At 37.4% G+C, this 23,251-nt stretch overlaps 2 protein-coding genes across 4 annotated transcripts in view; both read right to left on the reverse strand.

The window, feature by feature from the left end:
- Window positions 1-2,920: 2,920 nt before the first annotated feature.
- LOC114705153 (small ubiquitin-related modifier 2) lies at window positions 2,921-3,902 on the reverse strand. Its single transcript, XM_028886846.2, has one exon. The coding sequence runs from the start codon at window positions 3,815-3,817 to the stop codon at window positions 3,530-3,532; it is 288 nt and encodes a 95-aa protein (XP_028742679.1). The 5' UTR covers window positions 3,818-3,902; the 3' UTR covers window positions 2,921-3,529.
- A 10,480-nt stretch (window positions 3,903-14,382) lies between these two features.
- Window positions 14,383-23,251, reverse strand: part of Dok6 (docking protein 6) — a 411,539-nt gene continuing 402,670 nt past the window's right edge. The window contains exon 8 of one of the 3 annotated variants that reach the window (XM_028886850.2): window positions 14,383-23,219. In XM_028886850.2, the coding sequence (XP_028742683.1) occupies window positions 23,080-23,219 (140 nt within the window). In that variant the 3' untranslated portion in view covers window positions 14,383-23,079. The remainder of the gene's footprint in view (window positions 23,220-23,251) is intronic. The other 2 variants (XM_037197242.1, XM_028886851.2) reach the window with 2 other exon arrangements.

A 23,251-nucleotide genomic window follows, 5' to 3' on the forward strand; every position in this document is an offset into this window, starting at 1 on the left:
TCCCTCCTTCAGCTCCCCCCCCCACCTTCCCCCTCCTCCCCTCTTTCAACAGGGTAAGTTCTCCCATGGGGGGACAGCCAAGCCTGGTGTGGGGCCTGGCTGGGAGACTGGCTCTCACATTTTACTGCAGGGTACTCTTGAGAAGAAAGGTATAAGAGATATTAGATAGAAGGACAGAGGGGAGAGAAACAGACAGAAACACAGGGCCTGAATCATTATCCACTGGCTCCTTCTGTTTCTTCTAAAGGATCTTTTATAGGAATTCCAATAGGTAGAGCAAAAGACCCCCTCCTAGCTCAGCAATGAGTAGACCCTTCCAATCACCTAGTAACTATGCACATGGTCAAGCAATCCTCTAAATGCAGCCTTGCTTCATAAATTAAGCTCAGATCTCACTAGGAAACCTTTATGGGCCTCCACAGTCTGGTATATTCAATTGAGGCAGGACCAAGCCCCTCCCTGCTTTATCAGGGGGGAGCAAGGTGTTCGACCATAGGTAATGGGATCCAGAAAGCCAGCTCACAAACCAGGGATAGATCCTGATCACAATGGCAGGGGCCAATCAAACAGACCCAACTATACAACTCTCTCCCATATGCAGAGGATCTAGTCCAGTCCCATGGAGGTTCCATAGCTGTCGGTCTAAAGTTTGTGACTTCCTTTGAGGTTGGTTCAGTTGTCTGTAGATTTCCCCATCATGATCTTGACCCCCCCCCCCCTGCTCATGTAATCCCTCTTCCCTCTCTTCATTTGGACTTTTAGAGTTCAGCCTGGTGCATGATTGTGGATCTCTGCATCTGCTTCCAGCAGTTACTGGATGAAGGTTCTATGATGACAGGTAGGGTATTCACCAATCTGATTACCAGGGTAGGCCAGTTCAGGCACCCTCACCACTGTTGCTAGTAGTTTAATCTAGGGTCATCCTTGTGGATTGCTGGGAATTTTCCTAGCACCAGGTTTCTCCCTTACCCCATAATGTCTCCCTCTATCAAGATATGTTGCTGGACGGCTTCTCTCCAGGTTTCACCAAGTCCTGCAGTCCCACAATCCATGTATAAAATAATCACTCAGACGCTTATATTACTTATAAACTGTATGGCCATGGTGGGCTTCTTGCTAACTGTTCTTATATCTTAAATTAACCCATTTTTATAAATCTATACCTTGCCACGTGGCTGGTGGCTTACCAGGGTCTTTACATGCTGCTTGTCCTGGCGGTGGCTGCAGTGTCTCTCCTTCCTTCTTCCTGTTTCCCCAATTCTCCTCTCTCCTTGTTCTGCCTATACTTCCTGTCTGGTCACTGGCCATCAGTATTTTATTTATATAGAGTGATATGCACAGCAAAGATATCTCTTTCATTGCTCTCCCACTCCGCCCCTCCCCCAGATTGACTATCCCGTGCCCTCATGTTCTCATTCCTTCACCCCCTGCCCTCTATTGCCCACCCCCCTAGTTTACTCATCAGGATCTCCTGTTTCCCCATCTCAAGGTGATCCACACATCTCTCTTAGGGTCCTCCTTGTTTCCTAGCTTCTCTGGAGCTGTGGGTTGCAGTCTCACTATCCTTTGCTTTACATCTAGTATTCACTTATGAGTGAGTACATACCATGTTTGTCCTTTTGAGTCTGAGTTATTTCACTCAGGATGATATTTTCTAGTTCCATCCATTTGTTTGCAAATGTCATTGATTTTTACATCTGAGTAATTCTCCATTATGTGTATGTACCACATTTTCTTTATCCCTTCTTTGGTTGAGGGGCATCTAGGTTGCTTCCAGGTTCTGGCTATTACAAATAATGCTGCTATAAACATAGCTGAGTAAGTGTCCTTGTGGTATACTTGAGCATCTCTTGCATATGTGCTCAAGAGTGGTATCATTGGGTCTTGAGGTAGATTGAGTCCCAATTTTCTGAAAAACCACCATACTGATTTCTAAACAGGTTGTACAAGTTTGCACTTCCACCAGCAGTGGAAGAGTGTTCCCCTTGATCCACATCCTCTCCAATACAACCTGTTATCAGTATTTTGGATCTTAGCCATTCTGACAAGTGAAAGATGGTATCTCCGAGTCATTTTAATTTGCATTTCCCTGATGACTAAGGATGTTGAGCAATTCCTTAAATATCTTTTGGCCACTTGGGATTCTTCTGTTGAGAATTTTCTGTTTAGCTCTGTAGCCTATTTTTTAATTGGATTGTTTGGTATTCTGTATGTTTAGTGGTTTGATTATTATGTGGTGAGGGGACTTTTTTGGGGGTCCAGTCTATTTGGTGTTCTGTAACCTTCTTGTATCTTCATAGGCATTTCCTTCTTTAGGTTGGGAAAGTTTTCTTCTATGATTTTTTTTGAATATATTTTCTGTGCCTTTGGGTTGGTATTCTTCCCCTTCTTTTATCCCTATTTTTCTTAGGTTTGGCTTTCTCATGATGTCTCAAATTTCCTGGACATTTTGTGTTATGACTTCTTTGGCTTTAGTATTTTCTTTGACTGACGAATCTATTTCCTCTATTGTATCCTCCATGCCAGAGATTCTCTCTTCTGTCTCTTGTATTCTGTTGGTTTTGCTTGAATGTGTAGTTCCTGTTCATTTACTCAGATTTTCTATTTCAAGCTAAATTGTGTCTTCTTCATTGTTTCTATTTCACTTTGCAGGTTTTGAACTGTTTCCTTCACCTGTTTAATTGCCTTTTCTTTTTTTTTTCCCCTTGGCTTTCTTTAAGGGATTTATTGATTTCTTCCAATTTTTTGCTTTTTTCCCTTCAATTTCTTTAAAGGCATTTTTCATTTCCTCTTTAAAGGCCTCTATTATTTTCTTAAGGGCATTTTTTAAGGTCATTTTCTTCTGCTTCTTCGACATTGTGATGTTCAGGTCTGACTGATGTAGAACCACTAGGTTCTGGTGGTGCCATATTGCTCTTTTTTTTTTTTTCATTTTAAACAAGAAGTTTATTTAAACAACAAGACGCTTGACTTGAAGGGAAAACTATCTAGGATCATTTTGTTCAAGAGTAATTTACCCCTACTTAAAGACAGATTGCCCTACATGTAACAGCTACGTACAAAAAAGTTATAAAATTGTCCTTGGTTTTACAATGATAAATGAAAAACATTAAAATTCTCCAATCAAACAAGGTATGCAAGGATTTTGTTGTTGGGTTCTTTTGTTAAAACGTTGAGAGCAAAATAACTTATTGGAATATAAAGATAAGAGCTGAATGAGCATGCCACTAATGGAGAAAGGGGGATATTTTCACAGAACCAGTACTTTCCCCCAGACCATCTCCATCTGATGTCAATCAAAACAGAACATTGGCCATTTAGTTTAAAAAAGAAAAAAAAAAGCGCAAATGCTTGTGCACATACACCAGTTACTTTATGTACAATAAAGAAATGGGGACAGGGAAATGAAAGAATAGAGAAAACTATACTGTAGTAGTCAGGATGTGGTGGAACCAAATTGCGGCTTTCTAATTGCGAATGTATTCTTGGTCTATAACAAAATTCTGGAGTAAAGTAGCAGGTTCCCTTTTTAGTAGACACCTCCTGTCTGCTGCTGGAACACATCAATCGTATCTTCATCCTCCATTTCCAACTGTGCAGGTGTATCTGTTTCATTGATTGGTTGACCATCAAACCGGAATCTGATCTGCCTCATTGACAAACCCTGTCGTTCACAATAGGCTTTCATTAGTTTACTAAGTGGTGTATGCCTCTTAATCTTAAACTGCACCACAGAACCATCCTGCCCTGCCACCTTCAAATTAATATGATCGTTGTTCTCAGTCTTGACTCCTTCCTTGGGTTTCTCGTCGGCCATGGCGAGCGCCGGGGTCTCCTCAGCTGCCGCTTCACAAAAGAGGCACCGGGTCCGCACTGGAGGCGCACACAAGCAGCACCAGCAGCAGCCGCCATATTGCTCTTTATGTTGTTGAATGTATTCTTACACTGGTGTCCGTCCACCCATCTCTCCCTCCAATTGGTGCAAATGGTATCTGTGTCTCAGGGAGCCCCTCTTGGTGCAATCTGAGCTCTTGGTTCAATTGGAGCTGTGAGAGTCTGTGTCTCAGGGAGCAGCTGCAGGCTGGAAGGATGTGTGGGTTTGAGGGGTGGATTGTGGCTTGTAGGTTACAGGGTCCAGTGTGGGATGGTGGTAGTTGGGTCTGCCTGTAGAAGTCTTGCCTGCTGGCCTGCAACTGGTTGTGCCTTTGGGCCTAAGGCACTATTAGTTTATTAATGTGAGATCTCTCTTAGAACTGTCTTCATTCTGTTCCATTGATTTTGGTATGTTGTATATTTGTTTTCATTCAAATCTAGGACTTTTAAAATTCCCTTCCTGATTTTTTCCTTTATTCAATTGCCATTCAGTGGTGTTTTGTTTAGTCCTTATGAGTTTGTGTATTTTCTCTAGTTTTTATTATTTGATATACAGCTTTATTCTAGTGTGGTTTTCTTTGTCAAGTTTCCTGTATTTGTGGACATTTTCTTTCTGTCTAAATATGTGGCAGGGTTTTGGAGAAAGCTCTGTGCACTGCAAAGGTGTTCATTTAAATTGATCTGATTCATGGTTTCACTTAACTCCAGTATTTCCCTGTTTAGTTTTTGTACAAATGACATGTCTATTGGTGGCAATGGGTTATTCAAGTTTCCTAATATCATTCCATTGAGGATAATCTTTTAGATTTAAATAGCATTTATTTTATGAAATTGGGTGCCCCTCTGAAGAATATATATTTAGTATTGTAATATCTTCTTGGTGTATTAGTCTTTTAAAAAGTGTGAAATATGTTTCTTTATCTCTTTTTGCCTACTTTTTATGTATAGTCTATTTCATTAGTTGCCAGAATAGCAATACCTGCTTGTTTTCTAGATATGCTTGCTTGGAATATGTTTTGTATTCTTTTAGCATAAGCTGTGCTTATTGTTGATGGTAAGGTGTGTTTCTTGGGGGCAGAAAATAAGACGGATGCCATTTCCTAATCCTCTGTGTTAGTCTATGTCTTTTCACCAGGGAATTGCATCCATTAGTATTGTTATATTATATAATATGTATATTAATTGTGAATATATACTATATGGATGTTATAACTGAATGATGTATATTAATTCCTACTCTTGTTTTTTTGTGGCATTTTCTTTAATCTCTTTTGATTAACTTCTCTTGAATTATTTGTTTTCCTGTGACCTCTTGGGTATGTTTCTCTTCTAAAGAATTCCTTCCAGTATATTCTATAGAGTGATCATAAATTCTTAATCTTAGAAAGTTTTTTTTTTTAATTTAATAGATACTGTACTGGTTATGTGTGTCCATGACATAAACTAGTCATCAGAGAAGAAGGAGCCTCAGTTGAGAAATGCCTCCATGAGATCCAGCTGTAAGTCATTTTCTCAATTAGTGATCAATGGGGGAGGGCCCAGCTGATGGTGGGTGGTGCCATCCCTGGGCTGGTGGTCATGGGTTCTGTAAGAAAGCAGACTGAACAAGCCAGGGCAAGCAAGCCAGTAAGCAGCTTCCCTCCATGGTCTGTGCATCAACCCCTGCCTCCAGGTTCCAGCCCTGATTGAGTTTTTGTTCTGATATCTGCTGATGATGTACTATGAACTGAAAGTGTAAGCCAAACACACCCTTTCCTCTCTAACTTGAATTTTGGTCATGGTGTTTTGTCATGACAATAGAAATCCTAACAAAGACAAATTGATTTCAGGAGTGGGGTATTGATGTAACAGACCTGACCATGTTTTGGGGAGGATTGTGGAAGGACTTAACAAGTTTGGGCTAGAGAAGTCATTGAGCGTTAAGAGCTTAGTGGGATGTTCTGTGGAAATTTGGAAGATGACAATGTTGAGAGCAATGCAAAGGACAGAGGCCTGGCTTGTAAAATTTCATAGGGAAGTTTAAAGACTATTGGGGCCATTTGTTACTTTGAATTAAGATTTTTGTAGTTCTGGTTAGCTGCAACTGAAGAACCAGTTGTGATTAACAAAATGCCAAAAGTAACTAAAGTGAAACTTTATATTGCTGGGATACTTGATGATGGTCAGCTGGAGCTAAAAAATTAGATTAAGAAGAGATCAGCATCACTGAGATCAAATCTTCTGGGAAGTGTTTCCTGAGGGCACAGAGAAGCTGTTCCAGAGGTGGCCAAGGTTGTATCTCATGCTGACAGCCAGACTTGGTAATGGTAGTACTAGTTTTGAAGGCATGAAGGGGTCATGGAGAGCAGCTAAGGCTTGGCACTATGAGGCCAAGAGAGGCCACTGGTGAAGGGGCAGCCTCAGTTGTAGTTGAAAGCTCAGGACAAAAGGGGTCATGCAAAGTTGAGGCCTGACACCAAGAAGAGAGCCTATGAGAGGCTGTTGGTGAAAAGTGCATCCCAGTTGCAGCAGAAGATGCCAGCATTTTGGAGATGCCAGTACCATGGGATGACCAAGAACAGTAGCAGCAGTGGAGTGGAGCCAGATACAGCCTAAAAGATAAGCTATGTGGGCCATAGAAGGTGGAGCCAGAAAAGTGACTGAAGCCCTTTGGAGGAGTCCAGAAGATGGTGAGTGGATCCCAGCCATTGGATGGTTGGGATTTGGTTTTGCTTTGATTTGATTATAACTGTGCCCTGATTTTCCTCTCTCAATATAAAAAATTATTTTACTAGAGCCCATAGTTGAGAGAGTTTGAATTTTAAAAGAAATAGGCTGGTTTAAAGGGACTGAAGTTTTAATGTGTTTAAATTTGTAAAGACTGGGGCTATTAAAATTCTTTATATTTTTAATGTGGGATCTTTGGAATGAATAACAAAGGAAGTATTGTGGCTTAATGGTGATGTATTTGTGTGTCAACTTAACAAGGGTTAGGTAGTACTGGCTGGTTTTTGTGTGACAATTTGAGACACAAGCTAGAGTCATCAGAGAGAAAGGACCCTCAGTTGAGGAAATGCTTCCATGAGATCCAGCTGTAGGGCATTTTCCCAATTAGTGATCAGTTGGTGAGGGCCCAGCCCACAGTGAATGATGCCATCCCTGGGCTGGTGGTCCTGGGTTCTATAACAAACTAGTCTGAGCAAGCCAAAGAAAGCAAGCTAGTAAGCAGCTCCCATCCATGGCCTCTGTGTCAGCTCCTGCCTCCAGGTTCTAGCCCTGTTTGAATTCCTGTTCTGACTTCCTCCACTGATGGACTATGATCTGGAAGTGTAAGCCAAACCAACCCTTTTCTCCCCAATTTGCTTTTTGGTTGTGGTAATTTGTCACAGTAATAGAAACCCTAACTAAGACAGTTTTGCTAGATAGAACAGGCTTTGTTGACCATTGTGGTCTTGCAGAATTTGTAACACGTTTTTCAATTATTCAGGCTGTAAACTTTCTGCTGAATAATCAGACGTCATTCCAGTGGGTCTGCCTGTGTCACTTGACCTTTCACTCTTGCTACCATCTGTACCTTTTTTCTTTTTCTTTTGTGTTTTTCAATTTAATATAATGTATCATGGGAGTTTCTCGTCTTGTTCTGTCCTTTTAGAAGTCAGTGGATCTCTTGTACATGGATAGGTGTCTCTCTCTAGGTTTGGGAATTTTAATTCTATAAATTCATTTAAAATATTCTTTATGCCTTTGATATATTCTCTTTTTTTTTGACTGCAGTGTGAATGTTAGAACTTCTCATGGTGTCTCAAAGCTTTCCCACATTCTATTCATAAAATTATTTTTAAATTTCTCACTGAGTTTTACTGAATGATCTTGTTCCTATTTGTCTTTCTGCTCAGACTGTTTTTCACATGATCCATTCTGTTTATGAGGTTTTCAAATCAAATTATCATTTGTCTAATTGAGCTTTTCATTTCCTATGTAATTTCAGTTCGGCTTTTCTGCAGCAATTCTATGCTTTTATTAAATTGTATTTCCATGTCGTGGATGGACTTCTTATTTAATTTACCTGTTTGTTTTTGGTCTCTTAGAGTATGTAGATATCCCTCACTGAATTGTACGAACATAGCTATAATCACTCTTTTGAAGTAGCCTGGAAGATCATCCATGTCATTCTCACTGGGGTTCATTACTACTGGATTGGTAATTTGTGATGGGGAGATTTTATTTTGTTGCATTACTTCTATTTCTGTTCTGGGATTTGCACATCTGTAGTTTGTTTTGTTTTACTGTATGCTCAAATCATCTTTCTTCAAGTGTAGGCATGTGTGATATTCAGGAGAAGATAAGGTGTGAGAAGGTTGACACACATAAATGACTTTTTTTGTGGAACTGGTATTGAAGATTGTAGATTCTATGATTAGTCTTCTCTTGAGATTCCACCGCTGTCAACACAAACACCCTGTGTGACTCAGCATGTCCCTTGCCTATCCTTTTCCTCTGTTGCCTTTTGGTGTGGCTACCCACATCTGGTTGCTCTACCTTGAGTTAGTTTTGATCAACAGTCAGTTAGGGATACGAGATTTGGGGAAGCTGTGTGTAGTCAAGCAGCTAATGGAGCATGGGTGGGAATGGGAAGAAGCCAAGACTAAATGATTAGTTAGCGGCAGAGGAAGGCCACGCCATGTCTAGGGAGGAACAGAGCCTTCTTGGCAAAGCAGGGGAGTGAAGTTCTGAAGTGTTTGGGTGGGCTTTGAGGTGAGAAGGAGAGGATCTAGCTGGTCATGCAGGGGTGGGAAATCCTGAAAAAATAGCTAGGCCTGTGGAGTACAAAGGAGAGGGCCCCCTTGGTTGCATTATAAGTCTCTGGAAGAACCAGGAAGCTTCCGGGGTGGGAAGGAGCACATCAATCTGGAAGGCTGAGGAGAAGTCGTCTCTCCAGGTGAGTGTACTGAATGGAAAGGAGCCCATCTACTTGACAGTGCAGGCAGGTGAGTCCCAGAAGAGCCAGGTGGGCTTATTTTGATAATATTTTTACCTAACTTTACTATTAGGACAATGCTGATCTCACAGAATAAGGACAAATTTCTTTTACTTCTATGTTCTGGAAGGCATGAGAATTGGTATTTTTTCTTCTCTAACCATTATGGAATGGAACTTTTCTGAATGCTATCTAGTATAGATTTATTTCTTTCATCAATATAGGCCTATTTAGTTTACCTTATATTTATTTGAATACACTTTGTATCATTCAAAGAACTGGTCGATTACATCTCAATTTCATCTAAGTTGTCAAATGTATTTATATAAAGTTGCCCCTTCTCCCCTTTTTTCCACATCTAATATACATTAAATCATTAACCATGGCCCTTCTTTCATTTATGACATCAGTGTGTATATATATTAGAAATTATAAATATATATAATTTCTCTGATTTTGTTATATCTCATGAATATTTTCAGACTCCCCAGGGAACTAGTTGGAATCACCACTTTTTAAAATTATTTCCATTGTTTTGTGTTATTTTGTTTGGCTTCTTTAATGTGATTAGATCTTACTCCTTTTCCCTAGTTTTTCTTGTGGTCATGTTACTAATTTTGTAATTTTCATTTTCCCAAATTTACATCCAAATACTATAAATTACACTGCATCTCATAAATTTTGATTAGTTTCATTTAACTAAAAATATTTTCAAATTTTACTTGCAAACTCTTTGGTCTTTTATAAATTTGATATTTATTATGTATTTTTTTGGAAATTTTCCTACTGTGCTTCAGTAAAGATCTCTAATTTAAAGCTATTATATTGAAAATGATTACTTGCATGATTTTATTCTTTTGAATGTGTTGTTTGATGGCTCAGAATATGGCCTATATTAAAGAACGTTGCATTTGTTCTGAACAGAATTGCATTAGGCTGTTAGATGTGGCACTTTGTAAGTGTACACAGGACAGCACTGATGGACAGTGCTATGCAAGTCGTCTGTAATCTTTTTTTTTAAATCTCCCATCTCCTTACTGACAGAGATATTGAAGTGTTCAGCTATCATAGTGAGTTTGTTGATTTTTTCTTGTGATTTTTGTCAGTTTTTCCTGAAACATTCTAATAGTCAGTTGTAAAGTACTGTACTTTTAGGATTGCTGGGTTTCTTGAAAAACAGAAGATCCTCCCATATTAAATATTCCTTTCGTCTCTCATAATCATCCTAGTTCAAATTGGCCTCTTATGAAATTACCATAAATATTTCAGCTTGGTTTTGACTCATGTTGGTATTGCATGCCGTTCACTGACTCTTGACATTGAAGTAGATGCATGTTTGTGTTTAAAGACAGTTTCTTTTTCTTTAAAAAGAAAGTTTTGTTTTGATTTTACATACCAATCCCAGCTCCCCCTCCCTCCCCTTCTTCATCCCCTTCCACCTTCCCATCCCATCCCCCACACACTCCTCAGACAGGGTAAGACCTCCCTTGGGGAGTCAACAAAGTCTGGCACACTAAGTTGAGGCGGGACCAACCCCCCCCCCCCCCTTGTGTCAAGGCTGAACAAGATATCCCACACTTGAGAATGTTTTCTGAAAAGCCATTTTACGCACTCAGGGTAAGTCCTGGTCTCACCACCAGAGGCTCTCCAAACAGATGTAGCCACATAACTGTCACCCACATTCAGAGGGTCTAGTCTGATCCCATGCACGTTCCCCAGCTGACAGGGCAGAGTAAAAACAGTTTCTTAAAGCAATGTATAGGTGAATCTTTAAAAAAACAGTGGAACAATCTTTATTTTCTAATTGGTATATTTAAACCACTCAAGAGAAAGAAGTTTTCTTACATAATTTATATGTTTATAATTATTTTCTACTGCTGTACTTATTCTTTGATTCTTTTAAATCTTATCTTTTTCTTTCATTCTATTCTCAGGTTTCAACTGGAAATTTCTATGTAATTCTACTTTCTTTCTGAGTGTATCTCCCAGAGATGGTCAAGGCTCCTTTTCATCTCACCTTTCCCTCTTTTACCTCCTCCCTTATTTTCTTGATTCCCTTTCTCCTCTGTCTAGTTCTGCTTTCTTTCTCTCTCTGTGTGTTCCTCTACTTCCTTCCACCTTCCTCTCTCTGTATTTATAGAATTTATATGTTCTAAGAACTTAGTGGTTCTCTGTTAATGCCTTTTCATAATTTTGGCAAATTCATTGATACTTCTATTTCAAATATTGTTACTTCATTCTCTTTTTATTCCTCTTTAGAGCTTCAGATTACGTGTGTGTTACACCTGTTGAAATTTTTCCACTGTTTTTAATGTTTTGTGCTTTTCTACCTGCTTAGGTTTTACTTTAAGAACTTTATATACATGACTAACATTCACATTAACTCTTTTCTCTTCATGTCAAGTTCTGAAGATCCCATAAAATACAGTCTTCACATCTGTAAATCTTTTTTTGTTAACAAGTTCCTGGTTTGTAGATTAATCCCAATCTCACTAGGGATTAGGCTATGTTTGGAGTCTGTTATAGCTGTGGGTGCTAAATTCCTTCAAATTCTTTACTTTCCTTGGGATTTTATTATTGTTGCTTGATTTGATTTTTTTTGTTTTTTGTTTTTGAGTCATGATATCATGTATAACAGGCTGGATTTGTACTTACCATGTAGCCAGGGATGACCTTGAAGTTCTGATTCTCCTATCTCTGCTTCCTTAGTGCTTGAATTACAGGTAAACATGATATGTGACTGTTTTGTGCAGTGATGAGGATCAAACTCAGGTGTTTTCTCCACGATAAGCAGTAACTCCACCAACGAGCTGCATTCACTTCCTGCCCTGCCCTAACTTTCTGATGCTTCCACTAGGAAGACTAGATGCAGGTGTTTGTCCTTTCTGACTTTGTGTGGTCTATGCTGCATTTTAAATCATTTTAGTGAATGCCATAACATTTAGGGTATACATAAATTGAGCATGAACTTATTTTAAAAAATAACTATAACATTATGAGAGAAAAATCTGAAGGTCGATTTAAATCATACTTTTCAGATTTCCTGATTATGCTTAAGTTACCTTTAAAATTCATAAAACTTTGCAAATCCAAAAGAAGCAAAAGGTTACAGGGATATTTTGTGTGAAAGTACACAAAGATCATATGTCAGGTCTACCCAATTAGCTAATACTGGAGGATATGAACTGTCAGTCCTGCTGATTCATCACTGAGGTCAGCTTGAGGCACCAAATTTTGAGAACTTTTTTTTTTAAATTGCCAAAATAAAACAAAATTGAAATGTCAGGAAGTGGTTTTCAACATTAGTTTTGCTTGGTTGGATAAAATTTTAAAAGTTGCAAAATGTAAATGAGGAATAGAAGACTTTATGGTGAGAAGAGCCAAGAAAGAAGAAGCATGGTCAAGGATTTTGTATGTGTGTATATATAATCATTAGTTTTCTTAGGAAAAACAGGAAAAGCAAGGGCAGATCAAAAGAAGGTAGAGAGCTTTTGTAGCCCTTGTTTGTTATTTGTGAGCAGAACCTCCTTTTTATGAATATATGAGTAATTTTAACAAGGTATGGAACCAAGTCTGTAGACTTGCCATAGAGATTTTTCACTCTATATGACTATGTTTAAAGATATTTCAAAAATTTAGTAAGTAGGTCACTGAATAATTATTTCTTATGCTGTAACCTACATAAGAGAAGCAACATTCAAATGGATTATTCCATTAGGTTACACTAAAAAGTAGCCAACATTCTGTAATTGCCCATCATGTGTTACTCTCTCTTCATTTTAGGAAAAAGCATTACTAGTAATCAAGGAGTAAGAATCACACATCATCAGGGAAATATTGTCTAGGAATTCCAACAGACTGAATGTTCTTTAACTCACTACTCAATAGCAATAATATGAACTATTTGAGAGTATGCCGTGTCCTGATGTACTAGAAATTATACTGTAAGTCTTAGAGTTTCTGATTCACTTATTATAAACATAGAAATAAGATGCCATTTTATGGTTTTATAATCTCTTAAATACCTAGGCCTTTTGATATTTCCTCTGGAGAGTTAGGAAAGGCAATGTTACATGAAGTGTTGAGTTATAATTTGTTCACAAATGAATTGAACATTTCATATTGTATTCAATGCAATGATAATGTTACCTGAGGTTTTAAACATTACCAAAAACAGATTAATGTCAGAACATATCAAAAATAGCAATGGACATTCTTTCACATTCAACATTATTCATACAGTTTATAAATTCTACATATAAAAGTCCTACTGCTGCTAACACTTCCCAGAAAAGTCCCTTAATGGTACATGAGATTTTCAATTTAGAATATCATTCCTTTCCACCATTGAGGACGTGGGTCAGATATTGGGTAGAAGTGCTTAGGAAGAAAGTTTACTAAAACATGCAAAATAACATTGTTCTTTCCATTACAGAACTGAAAATGAGATGATTTCCTTAGAGTGAGTGAAACAGGTTATTTCTAGGTAATGGCCTTAATACATTATACTTAGCTCTCTGAAATGTAATTAGATTTGTTTAAAAAAGTTGCAAACCTCACAAACAGCAGGCTATCCAAAAATAACATTTTATATATATATTGGAACTAAGGAGGAATGTGTAAAGCCAATGGTACTCCAGGGACACTCAGTGAATAAGACAAGACTAAGCTACCTGCCTCCTGACTTCTAGGTGATGCACTCTGGAAAAGTGTTATCACATTGTATTTTTGAGCTCTAGCTCTGAGAAGATTCAATTAAGGCTTTTTAGATTGGAGTTTGAAACAACTGTTTTCTCAATCTATTACCTTACAACTAGAGTTTACATGTATTCAGAGGAATTTTGATATATAGAGTAGGTCTCTATAATTGACACATATATAGAGAGTAATGGATGATGATGGAAACTCTTCATGAAGACATTTCTGATTTTGTCAAAGATAAAATTGAAGATTTAAAAAATATATATGAATTAACATTCCAATAGTGAGAGATGATTTTTGTGTTATTATTTGCTTTTGTTTCCTGACAATTATTTGTGAATAAAAAAAGCAGTTTGTTCAGTGAAAGAGAGGAGGCAGAGGAAAAGAAAGTGAAGGATGAGGGAAAAAAGGAGTAGGAAGAGGAATGAAGAGGAGAGTAAGGAAGAGAAAGGGGGAGGAGGAGTGGGAGGCAGAGGACAAAGTCGAGGACCTGGAGGAAGGGGGAGGAGGAGAGGGAGGAAGAGGAGGAGGAAGAAGAGGACTGGGAAGATGGTGGAGAAAGAGTAGGAGGAAGAAGAGGAGAGGGAAGAGGAGGAAGAAGAGAACTGGAAGGAAGGGGGAAGAGGAGGGGAAGCAAGAGGAAAAAAACAGGGAGGAAGAGGTGGGGAGGGAGGAGATGCATTTATTGATGGTTTGAGAAAGTTGACTTTTAGGAATCTGATCAAGATGACCTCTTGCTTTCCTTATTTCTAACCATTTTGTGATCTAAGTACGGCTTTGCTGTCAGAACCAATCCCTAATATTGGCACATACCAAAAGGAATTAAAAGGAGGAAAGAACAAAGATCAGAAGATATTGCATGTCCTTTATTTGTATTTTGGAGGTAGCAAGAACTCAGTAAGCATTTAGTGATTGACTGGACTTTGAGATCATACTCAGCATAAATCAGTAGCCGGATATTCTAAAATGCCTAAATAATAGGACAATTCACATTTTCATAAATGTTAGATATTCTAGCCAGTTCTTGCTCAAACATTTATTTTAATAAGTCACCATATGGATACCAAAATTAGATCAATTTATCTAACATATTTTTTTGAGTAACTTGGAAACAGACAAAGCTGGTTTGTTTGTATGTTACAAAAATAGCAGAGGAATTGCTTCAGGGCTGTGCCCTGTGGCAAGTATTCATTAAATATTGTCTTTGATGTCAGCTCTAAGCTTATATAAACCATTACATTCTTCATAAAGATACTTTCCCCAGAAAAAATAAATAGTCCCCATGATCTTAATTGTGACAAAAGGGAAAGAAACCCCACCAAATTCACATCATTAATTTCCTATGAAAATGGCACAAAAATTGGTATTCAGAATAAATTGTATTTTATTCACTATTTAGAAAAAATGGGTATTTTCATTTTCATTCCACTCTTAAGCATTTTTTCTAAACTGTGTAGCATCAAAGGGCCCTAGACATTTTTTATTGTTTTTTGTTCTGTTTTTTTTTTTTTTTTTTTTTACAAGTTGTGTGGCTATACTTCCCAATCAAGGGAACTTAACACTACTTGACTGTGTGATCAGGATCTACAATCTAATTTGGTTTCTCCAGGATTGAGAAACTTTAGAATTTCTTTAGGGGCATGCACTTTTTAGAAGGGGAAATAATTAAGCAACTAACCAGAAAGGCTCAGTTCATATCTAACCACCAAGTTTGAGAAATAGGCTCAGCAAACATCTATCTGTCTTGATAGAGGGACATTCAAATGACACAGACTGCTGTATTCTGAGAAGAAAATTAAAGAAGGAAATCATGGACCACATCACTGCAGGACAGTTAACATGTGAATTTCAATTTTGATGTCCAATCTTGCTGCCAAATATTCATTTTAATTAATTTTCATTACCCTTAATGAGTGAGCAGAAAGATAGAAGAAAACCCAAAATCTAATTACATCACATTTGTGTAAGTCACTTATGCTTTCTGGGTGTCTTTTCACTCAAAAACAGATAATAAATGTGTTGATTGTAATGATATCATTAGTACTAATGTTTCATGATTTCTTCAAAGCATATTCAATCCAATAGAATTCTAACTATTGTAATATAAGATTAGGAAAATACTGGAAATAATAAATTCTCAGTAACCTTACAATTAATAAAGGGCTCTCTTTCACTTTATTTTGAAAATCACAAGCTCATAAGTGATGAAAGCAGTTAACATTTTAGAGGTTAGCAAGATATGATTGTCAGAATTCTGGTTAATTACAAAGTTACATTCATCACATGACAAAAATAAAAGGAGATCACTATTACAGTGCTAGAAAAGTCAAATATTATGGATAAAGCCATTGCATTAGTTCAAAATTTCATTCATGCAGAGTTGTGGTGAAGAATAATATTTCAGATGTTTTACCCATTTTTAAGTGATGAAGCAAATTTTAACGTTGTACAACTATGTTACGCTCTTTGCAGCAATGCCTCTTTGAAATCCTAGGAATTATAAGAACTCAATAATCTCTTAAGGATTGAAATATGTACAAAATGATAAATTTAGGAGAAGCAAATTCTTCAACTACGTATTTTTACTGAAGGGCAAAAGTCACAAACACTAATTTAAAAACTGAATTTCTTAATTTTATTATTGCCTTATAATATTTTATGCTCAGTCAGAAATTCATATTTACTCTCCATGTACAGGTGTTTTACTTTACATTTCACTGAAAAGTTGAGTTTCAACTAGTATTTAAGTCCAGATATCCCTAGACTGTTTATTTGGAATAGATTGTAACTAAGAATAAGATGTGGTAGGTCATGTTTTCTAAGTGAAGCAAATTTGTAGTGGGTGTTTTATTTCTTAGTCATGGATAAATGTCTTGTTAATTTTATCAACAACAAATGCTATCCCTTTATAACAACAAATGCACAGTAGAAGTCTTCAGAAAGTATATATAAATTAGTTAAATAAAGATTTACAGGAAGCAGACGTATAATGTATAATTTAGTATATTTTTGAGATCACTGGGATAACTATTTTACAACAAATGATATTTTAAAAAGGCAAGTGCCGACTTCACTGAGAACAGAGTGGGTCAAAAGTCAAAGGTGAAGAGTGTATCTGTGGATGTGAGTGTGTGTGTTGGTTGGGGCCCATGGGAATGGACAAGGGAGCCATTGTCTCTTGTCACCTGCAGTGAAGATGACATTGGCTGGCCTTCAGCAGACGGATTTGCTGGTGTGGTTCATGTACTGCCTCTTACAGCTAAAATAACAGTGTCTAAGAAAGGAGAAAAGCAAACTATGTTGAACAGCTCATCTCCAGTGTAGAGTTCCACTCCCCTCATCTAGACATTAATACACCTCTCTATAGATATACTTTTTGTCCATATCAAGCATTGTTTCTTGAGCTACACAATAGATTCATGGGTCTGGATTCTAGCTCTTAATAATCATGTTCGGTTCTGATTTATGTGTGACATGAAGGTGATAGTATCACTGTCTTCTGTATTTTGTCCTCATCTGTTAGTGTGTCATATTGCCAGTGATCCTTAATAAGTATGAGCCACTCAGGATGATTCTTTTGAGGGAGATCATGCAGTGGCTTAAAATTAAATCATCTTTTTTTCTTGGAATTTATGGTTATAAAATTCAAATACTTGATTCTTTTGAAACTATCGATACCTTGAGTGACTTCAGTGATTGAGTTTCAAACACCATACCACTCCTGACCAGCTTGGTAGCTTACTCCACGGATACACAGTTCTGTCTACAGAGAGGGTTGATTTTATGTGCTCAGTCTAAAATTATCCTGAGAGTGATACACTTTTAAGTTATTTGTATTAACTATTAAAATTGATTCCAAAAAGTAATAACATTTTTTAAATAAATTATTTTCTGATAACCAGCATGAGAACTTCAGATTAGTGATGTTAGAGAAAATTAAATAACTTAAAATTAAAACTTATTGTGCATATGAAATTACTACAGGGGATATTTCTTTTACAAGTGAATTTTTTCCTTTACAAATATTTACAAGATCATACTACATTAACCTTGGGAAAAGTCTCTGAAAATGCAAGTAAAGGTGATTTTTAACTTTTTTCTTATTTATCTAAATTTCAAATAATTTAAATAATTGCCTACTTAAGTTCATAAGAAAAAACATGATGGATATGGCATTTAAATATTAAAAAAATCTATTCTCTTAATTTTTTTTGAGAATGGAAACTGAGGTTTCCATGAAAGAATGTGGCCCTAATGTCATCAGCTATCTAATCCAACTGTGACAAACACTGACCATGGAACCACAATGTCATGTGGAGGGAGGAAGACCCCTAAACTAATACTGACAGTTGCCATAGAGTTGTTAGTGGAGAAAAACAATAATGACAAAAAGCAAGCAAGCAGCAACAACAAAAATCTTCTTAACTTTTAGTTTGCATATTATTTGAGGTAATAAAGTATTGGATGACAATGTATAAATGAAAAGGTGTATGGCAATCAATGGCATGAGTTGCCCAAAAAGAAGTTTTCTGGGTATCCTTGGTGATGAGTCCAAGAGGAAGAAAAACACGTAAAAAAGGAAAGGCGAGCATTTCAAGGTACAAGGGCTTAAGTATTCTGAGACCATGTGCTATTACCCAGTTCCCACCACATTCTGCTGAGAGACAGGTGGAACTAGGGAACATTCATGGGGTCTGAAACAGGAGGAAAGCACCTCCAGTTGTTTATTGTCTCTGAACAAATTGCAACACCCACACATTTCAGTTTTCTTCCAGGGTAACATGAAATGAACCCTTCACTCTGTATGACCTTTAAATTGCTGCTAGGGCTTAAGCCTATTTCAAAAAAATGTGCCGGGATTCTCAAGATTTTTGCACAAAACTTGTTAAACTATTTAAACCTTCTCTGACAATAACTGTAGATATGTTTCGAGGTTCACATTCTTGAGTAAGAAAGTATGGACTTGTGGTAGATCTACACACAAAATGGATCTTTCTAATCCATTTACAAAATATGTAGATGTGGGGATATCTGTTTCTCTTCACATACTGAGCAACTAACCATTCTCATTGATAACATGACTTTATGGTGAAATTCCAAGGAGATTGCCTACAGAAAGCAATTCCTACATTACTAAAACTGCAGCATACATACCTTCTTTTGTGTTAATTTTTTTTTACAAAATGAAAGCAGCACATTTGTTGGTAGTTTGTGTTCTGTGCTTATGTCAATATATAATATGACTGAATAGTTTTAACTTGAACAAATTACTAGCTGAATACCAGTAAAGAAGGCAGAATCTGCCACACAGAGCGGGATCAGAATCTTGGAAAAGTAGGGTCCAAGTATTTTGCTGGTTGTACCAATGAATTCTTTATCATTTTGCTCAAATTGTCCTACTGACTGATCATTTCTCTTTGACTCTATTTCTTCTATTGGTAATTTCCATAAATTTCATAAACTATGAATACCCATAAATTTCCTAGGCTTGTCATTAATTTATGTAGCATGTCACTTACTTTAAAACTATGAGTACATACTCAAATGATACTTTTTGGGTCTATTTTTGGGACACTGGTAGTCCAAAGATTGTGTAACTAATAATTGTAAAAGCAAGTTGTCATTGCACTATTTTGGTACACATGTAAATAGATTTGAAGCAGTCATTAACATTATATTTGTACTTTGTGAAACATGAAGAATTAAAGGCCTAAACCTCAGGACCTCTGAATGTATATTGCCCATTTATAGTGGTGTATTAGAAAAGTCAAGACTGGACTACAATTTTTTTTATAATAATGTAATTTCCTTAGCTTGTTTTCACTGTAGCATTAATGGTTATTTTGTAAGTGGTTCCAGTAATCAAAGAAGTTAACTACTCATGCTTTCTTCAAAACAAAGTTTTGTGAGACCTTGACCAAAGAATGAGGGTTAAACATCAATCTTTGTGATGTATTTTTAATATCCATTTTAAGGATACCACATGCATTAAATTGGATTGTAAAGTCTACAGCTAATAGTGTGAAGATACAGATTACCCCACTGCTTGTATGTTGATGAGAGATGTGAATAGTTGGCCATTTTATAAGGAGGATGAATGATTTTCAAACAAAGTTTCCCAGTGAAGTCAGAAGAACTGCACACTGGAACTAGTAGTCTAGATACTAGAACAAGGAAAGGTTTAGTTCTAATAAATATGCTTCTCTTCATTTCACATGCTCTATCAAACAGCATCTTCCCTAATATATGAAACAATGGTGTGATTCTGAACCAGCAAAAGGCTCACTCTAGATATCTGTTTTATATTTTATTAAATTCAAATTATGGCAGTGGCCAAACGCTATTGATTCAAAACTATTTCCAACTTGTCTAAGAAAATTATCTCTGAGTGCCTATTTTTTGTTCAATCACTTAATGAAAGGTGTGTTTTTGTATCAACCCCAACGCCAACAGAATAGTAAATCAGTGGACCAAGGTCATTTATGCTTTTCTGCTTATTTAATGCATTGGTATGTGTTACAAGTCATACTTATAATAGAAGAAAAACACTAGGGTAGAAAAACCAACCCTCCTCATAAAATATTTATGTGAAATGTATATACCTTCAGGCTTGGTTTACTTCTTGAAGAGACTTTCTCATGCATGTCAGCCTTCTTCATCACTGGTGTCTAACAACTGGTAGAGATATGGTAACCATCTCACCACTCTGTATAAATCTGAGTGGAAGCCCAATTGAGTCATACTCAGAAGGGGCCAAAAGATGTCTTTGGTGCATAGCAGGCTCTATCTCACGAGAAAGTCACATGTGTATTTAAGGTATAATACAACTTCTGAAGTGAGAACAATTGCAAAGTATAGAGGCATTTTCAGTCAAGAACCTACAGGCTTGGGTGGGCTAACACATGCCCACAGCCATTCTAGTAATTATGGTAGAATGGTTTTATGAGGCTCCAGGAGACAGCTGCAAATATCTTTCCATCTTTGGTTTTTATAGGTTCATCTGTTTGTCTCTTTTATTACAATTAACACTGCCTCATGTTAAGAATATTAGGCTACTATAAATTCTCTTGCTGCTTTCTTAGCAGTTTCAACTTAGCTAAAATTTTTAAATATACTCAGAGGAGTATGCTAGAATAAAGCTCCTAAAAATGTATCATGAAGTATTTTTACAATATTATTCTCACTATGGTGAGATTGGGTTAAAGAATAAGGAGGTACATCTCTCACACTTTTTGTGACTTTGTTTTCAGAAAAAAATTGGCCTAAACTTATGCATGGTTTTCAGTTCCTTCTCAGTGATACTCATTGTTAATGATCAGAACCAAATGTTGAAGTTACTTTATGTGGGTACTTGTTGCCCACCAAAGAGACACAAGAGCAGACTCATAATTAGCAGAATCCCACCGGACTTGCTATCTGTGCTTCTGGCACATGGATAAAGCTGAGATGTGAATCAAGACCCCCTCAGGGCCTTTCCCCATAAGTCCCTTGTAGAAACTCGTGGTCTCCAAGCAACAGCTCGACTCAGTGAGCCAGGGAGAGGCTTGCTCTGATGGCCACACTAGGAACTGTGCTAGAACAGTCTCAGCTCAGAGTTGCTCTGATGTATTTACTAATGGCATTTCTACAGCAGATGCCATGTGTTAAAGAAACTCAGAGGCATTAACCCTGAAAAGTGGGATTCCAGGGAAGACTGCATTCTCTCTCCTCAGAAGGACCCAGTCATTTGCTCTTCTGCTGTGTCAGCAAAATCAACAGGGCATAGTTTGGGTAATTTTCTTTTTATCCCTGAAGGCTTATGATAATTATTTTTCACAGCCACATTAACTCTTATGATTAGTATCTTTATGAGATTTTTCATACCTATTTGAGTGATTTGGGGAGAGTAGGTAGTTACAGTAAGTTCACATTTATCAAGGAGGGATGCATAACCACTTTTCCTCTGTAGTCATTCACTGAAAGAAGTTGTCAATCTGCTCACAAGCTATGGATAAGGATGAGTGAAATCTTAATGCGGATCAGTGAAAGGCTACCCTTTTAGTAAAACATAGCTCCTAAATGAACATAGAACATTTTGCTATCAAGGAAAAAGTCAGATTTTCCTCTTGTTTGACCTTGGTTCTTGAAACCTGATCTGGATTCCTTGACAGATAATCTAGTTTAGGCACATGACACCAGGTGAGTCAAGCAGAGTAATTTGTATTTTCACTCCCTAAATTATGGGCAAACATGTCTATGTTGACCTGAATTAGCCAAACTTTTCCTTTTCAAGTAGAATTTCCCATTTCCCTTCAAACTGAGAAATTTGTCATATTCTAGAGCTGAAAAAATTTCAAGTGAAACACTCTCTTGTCATCTCAATCAAGTTCAGTACAAAAAATTCAAACCAAGCAAATTCGGATTCCATAGCAAATGCCAACCCCCTAATGACACTTGCAAGAATTCATCTGTGCAATTTAAAACACTAACGTCTACTTTCAGGTATCATTTGTTCTTCTCTTAGCTGTAAGATAGCTGAGTTCACTTTAAGTGTAGCTTTGTGTCTTTACCAAACATTTTGGTGTCTCTCATTGGAGTTGGAGATTACAGCAATTTCTCAAGTTGCTCAGATGGATAGCCATGGAGAGAAACAGTCAATGACAAGGCAACACCAACCAGACAGACAGCACAACGAACATGCAGGGCAGCAGGCTTGTAACCTTATTTCCAAAAGGCTTCACTCTTGGGTTTCTGCTCATAACCCTCATAGAATCAGAGTGGGCTAGTGTGATTCAATTGCTAGTAGGAAGCCATTTTCATTTTCTAACAACACTATTTTAAAAGTATCTAGTCAACAAAAATTTTAACACAACAAATTAGTTTCCAATAATTTAAGTGAGCATATCCTGTCACTCTCAGAACATTTGATATATCCTAATCTGTAGATGGATATAGCAATATCCTACACACACACACACACACACACACACACACTCATACACTCATACTCAAGCTACCGGGCCCTTCTTGATGGAATATTCTAATTTCACATCCCCTTAATTGTCACCGAGCTTCTTTACATGGAGAGTTAAGATGCCATGTGTAGGGCTTACTTGATTTGTTTCTGTCAAAACTGACAAAGCCACAGAGCTTATGGTGGGTCATCATTATGTTTAAAGACAGGCCCTGTGTCCAAACAGGAGCACACAGCATTAAGGACAAATGTCGGTGACTCCCACCCAGGCACAAACTAGAGTCGGCAATTTTCCCAGTGCCAAGGCTTCTCTTACTGTCAGACACAAAGAATTTTTCTTACTTAAATGAGTATTCATATTATTGGATTCTTTTTTTTTTGTAAAACATAGATTTCCCCCATAGAAATTCAATAAATAAAGGACTTAACCACTGAATCAAGGAAGCAGAACTCCAGTTTTTAACCTTCCAGTTGGGACTAGGCCCTACCAATGTTAATTTGTACTGCAATTGATCTTCCAGGAGGCACGGGGCGAAATGACCCCATGGCAGGTCCAGGGCAGACTGTTTTGCTGGTCACTGATGGCCTCTGTGTGTCATTGAATGAGGCTGGAGCTATAGCTGAATCCATAGCTGCTGGACCGTGACAATGGTGGCTGGGCCTCTTCGCTCTGTTCTGGAGCATAACTGGGAAATGTCTGTGCCCTGGACATCTTTGATGAGCCAAACCCATGACCTGGAGGGGAGGAAAGGAAAGCTGTACTAAGA

This window comes from Peromyscus leucopus, chromosome 19, assembly GCF_004664715.2.
Source record: "Peromyscus leucopus breed LL Stock chromosome 19, UCI_PerLeu_2.1, whole genome shotgun sequence".
NCBI classification, from domain to species: Eukaryota; Metazoa; Chordata; class Mammalia; order Rodentia; family Cricetidae; genus Peromyscus; species Peromyscus leucopus.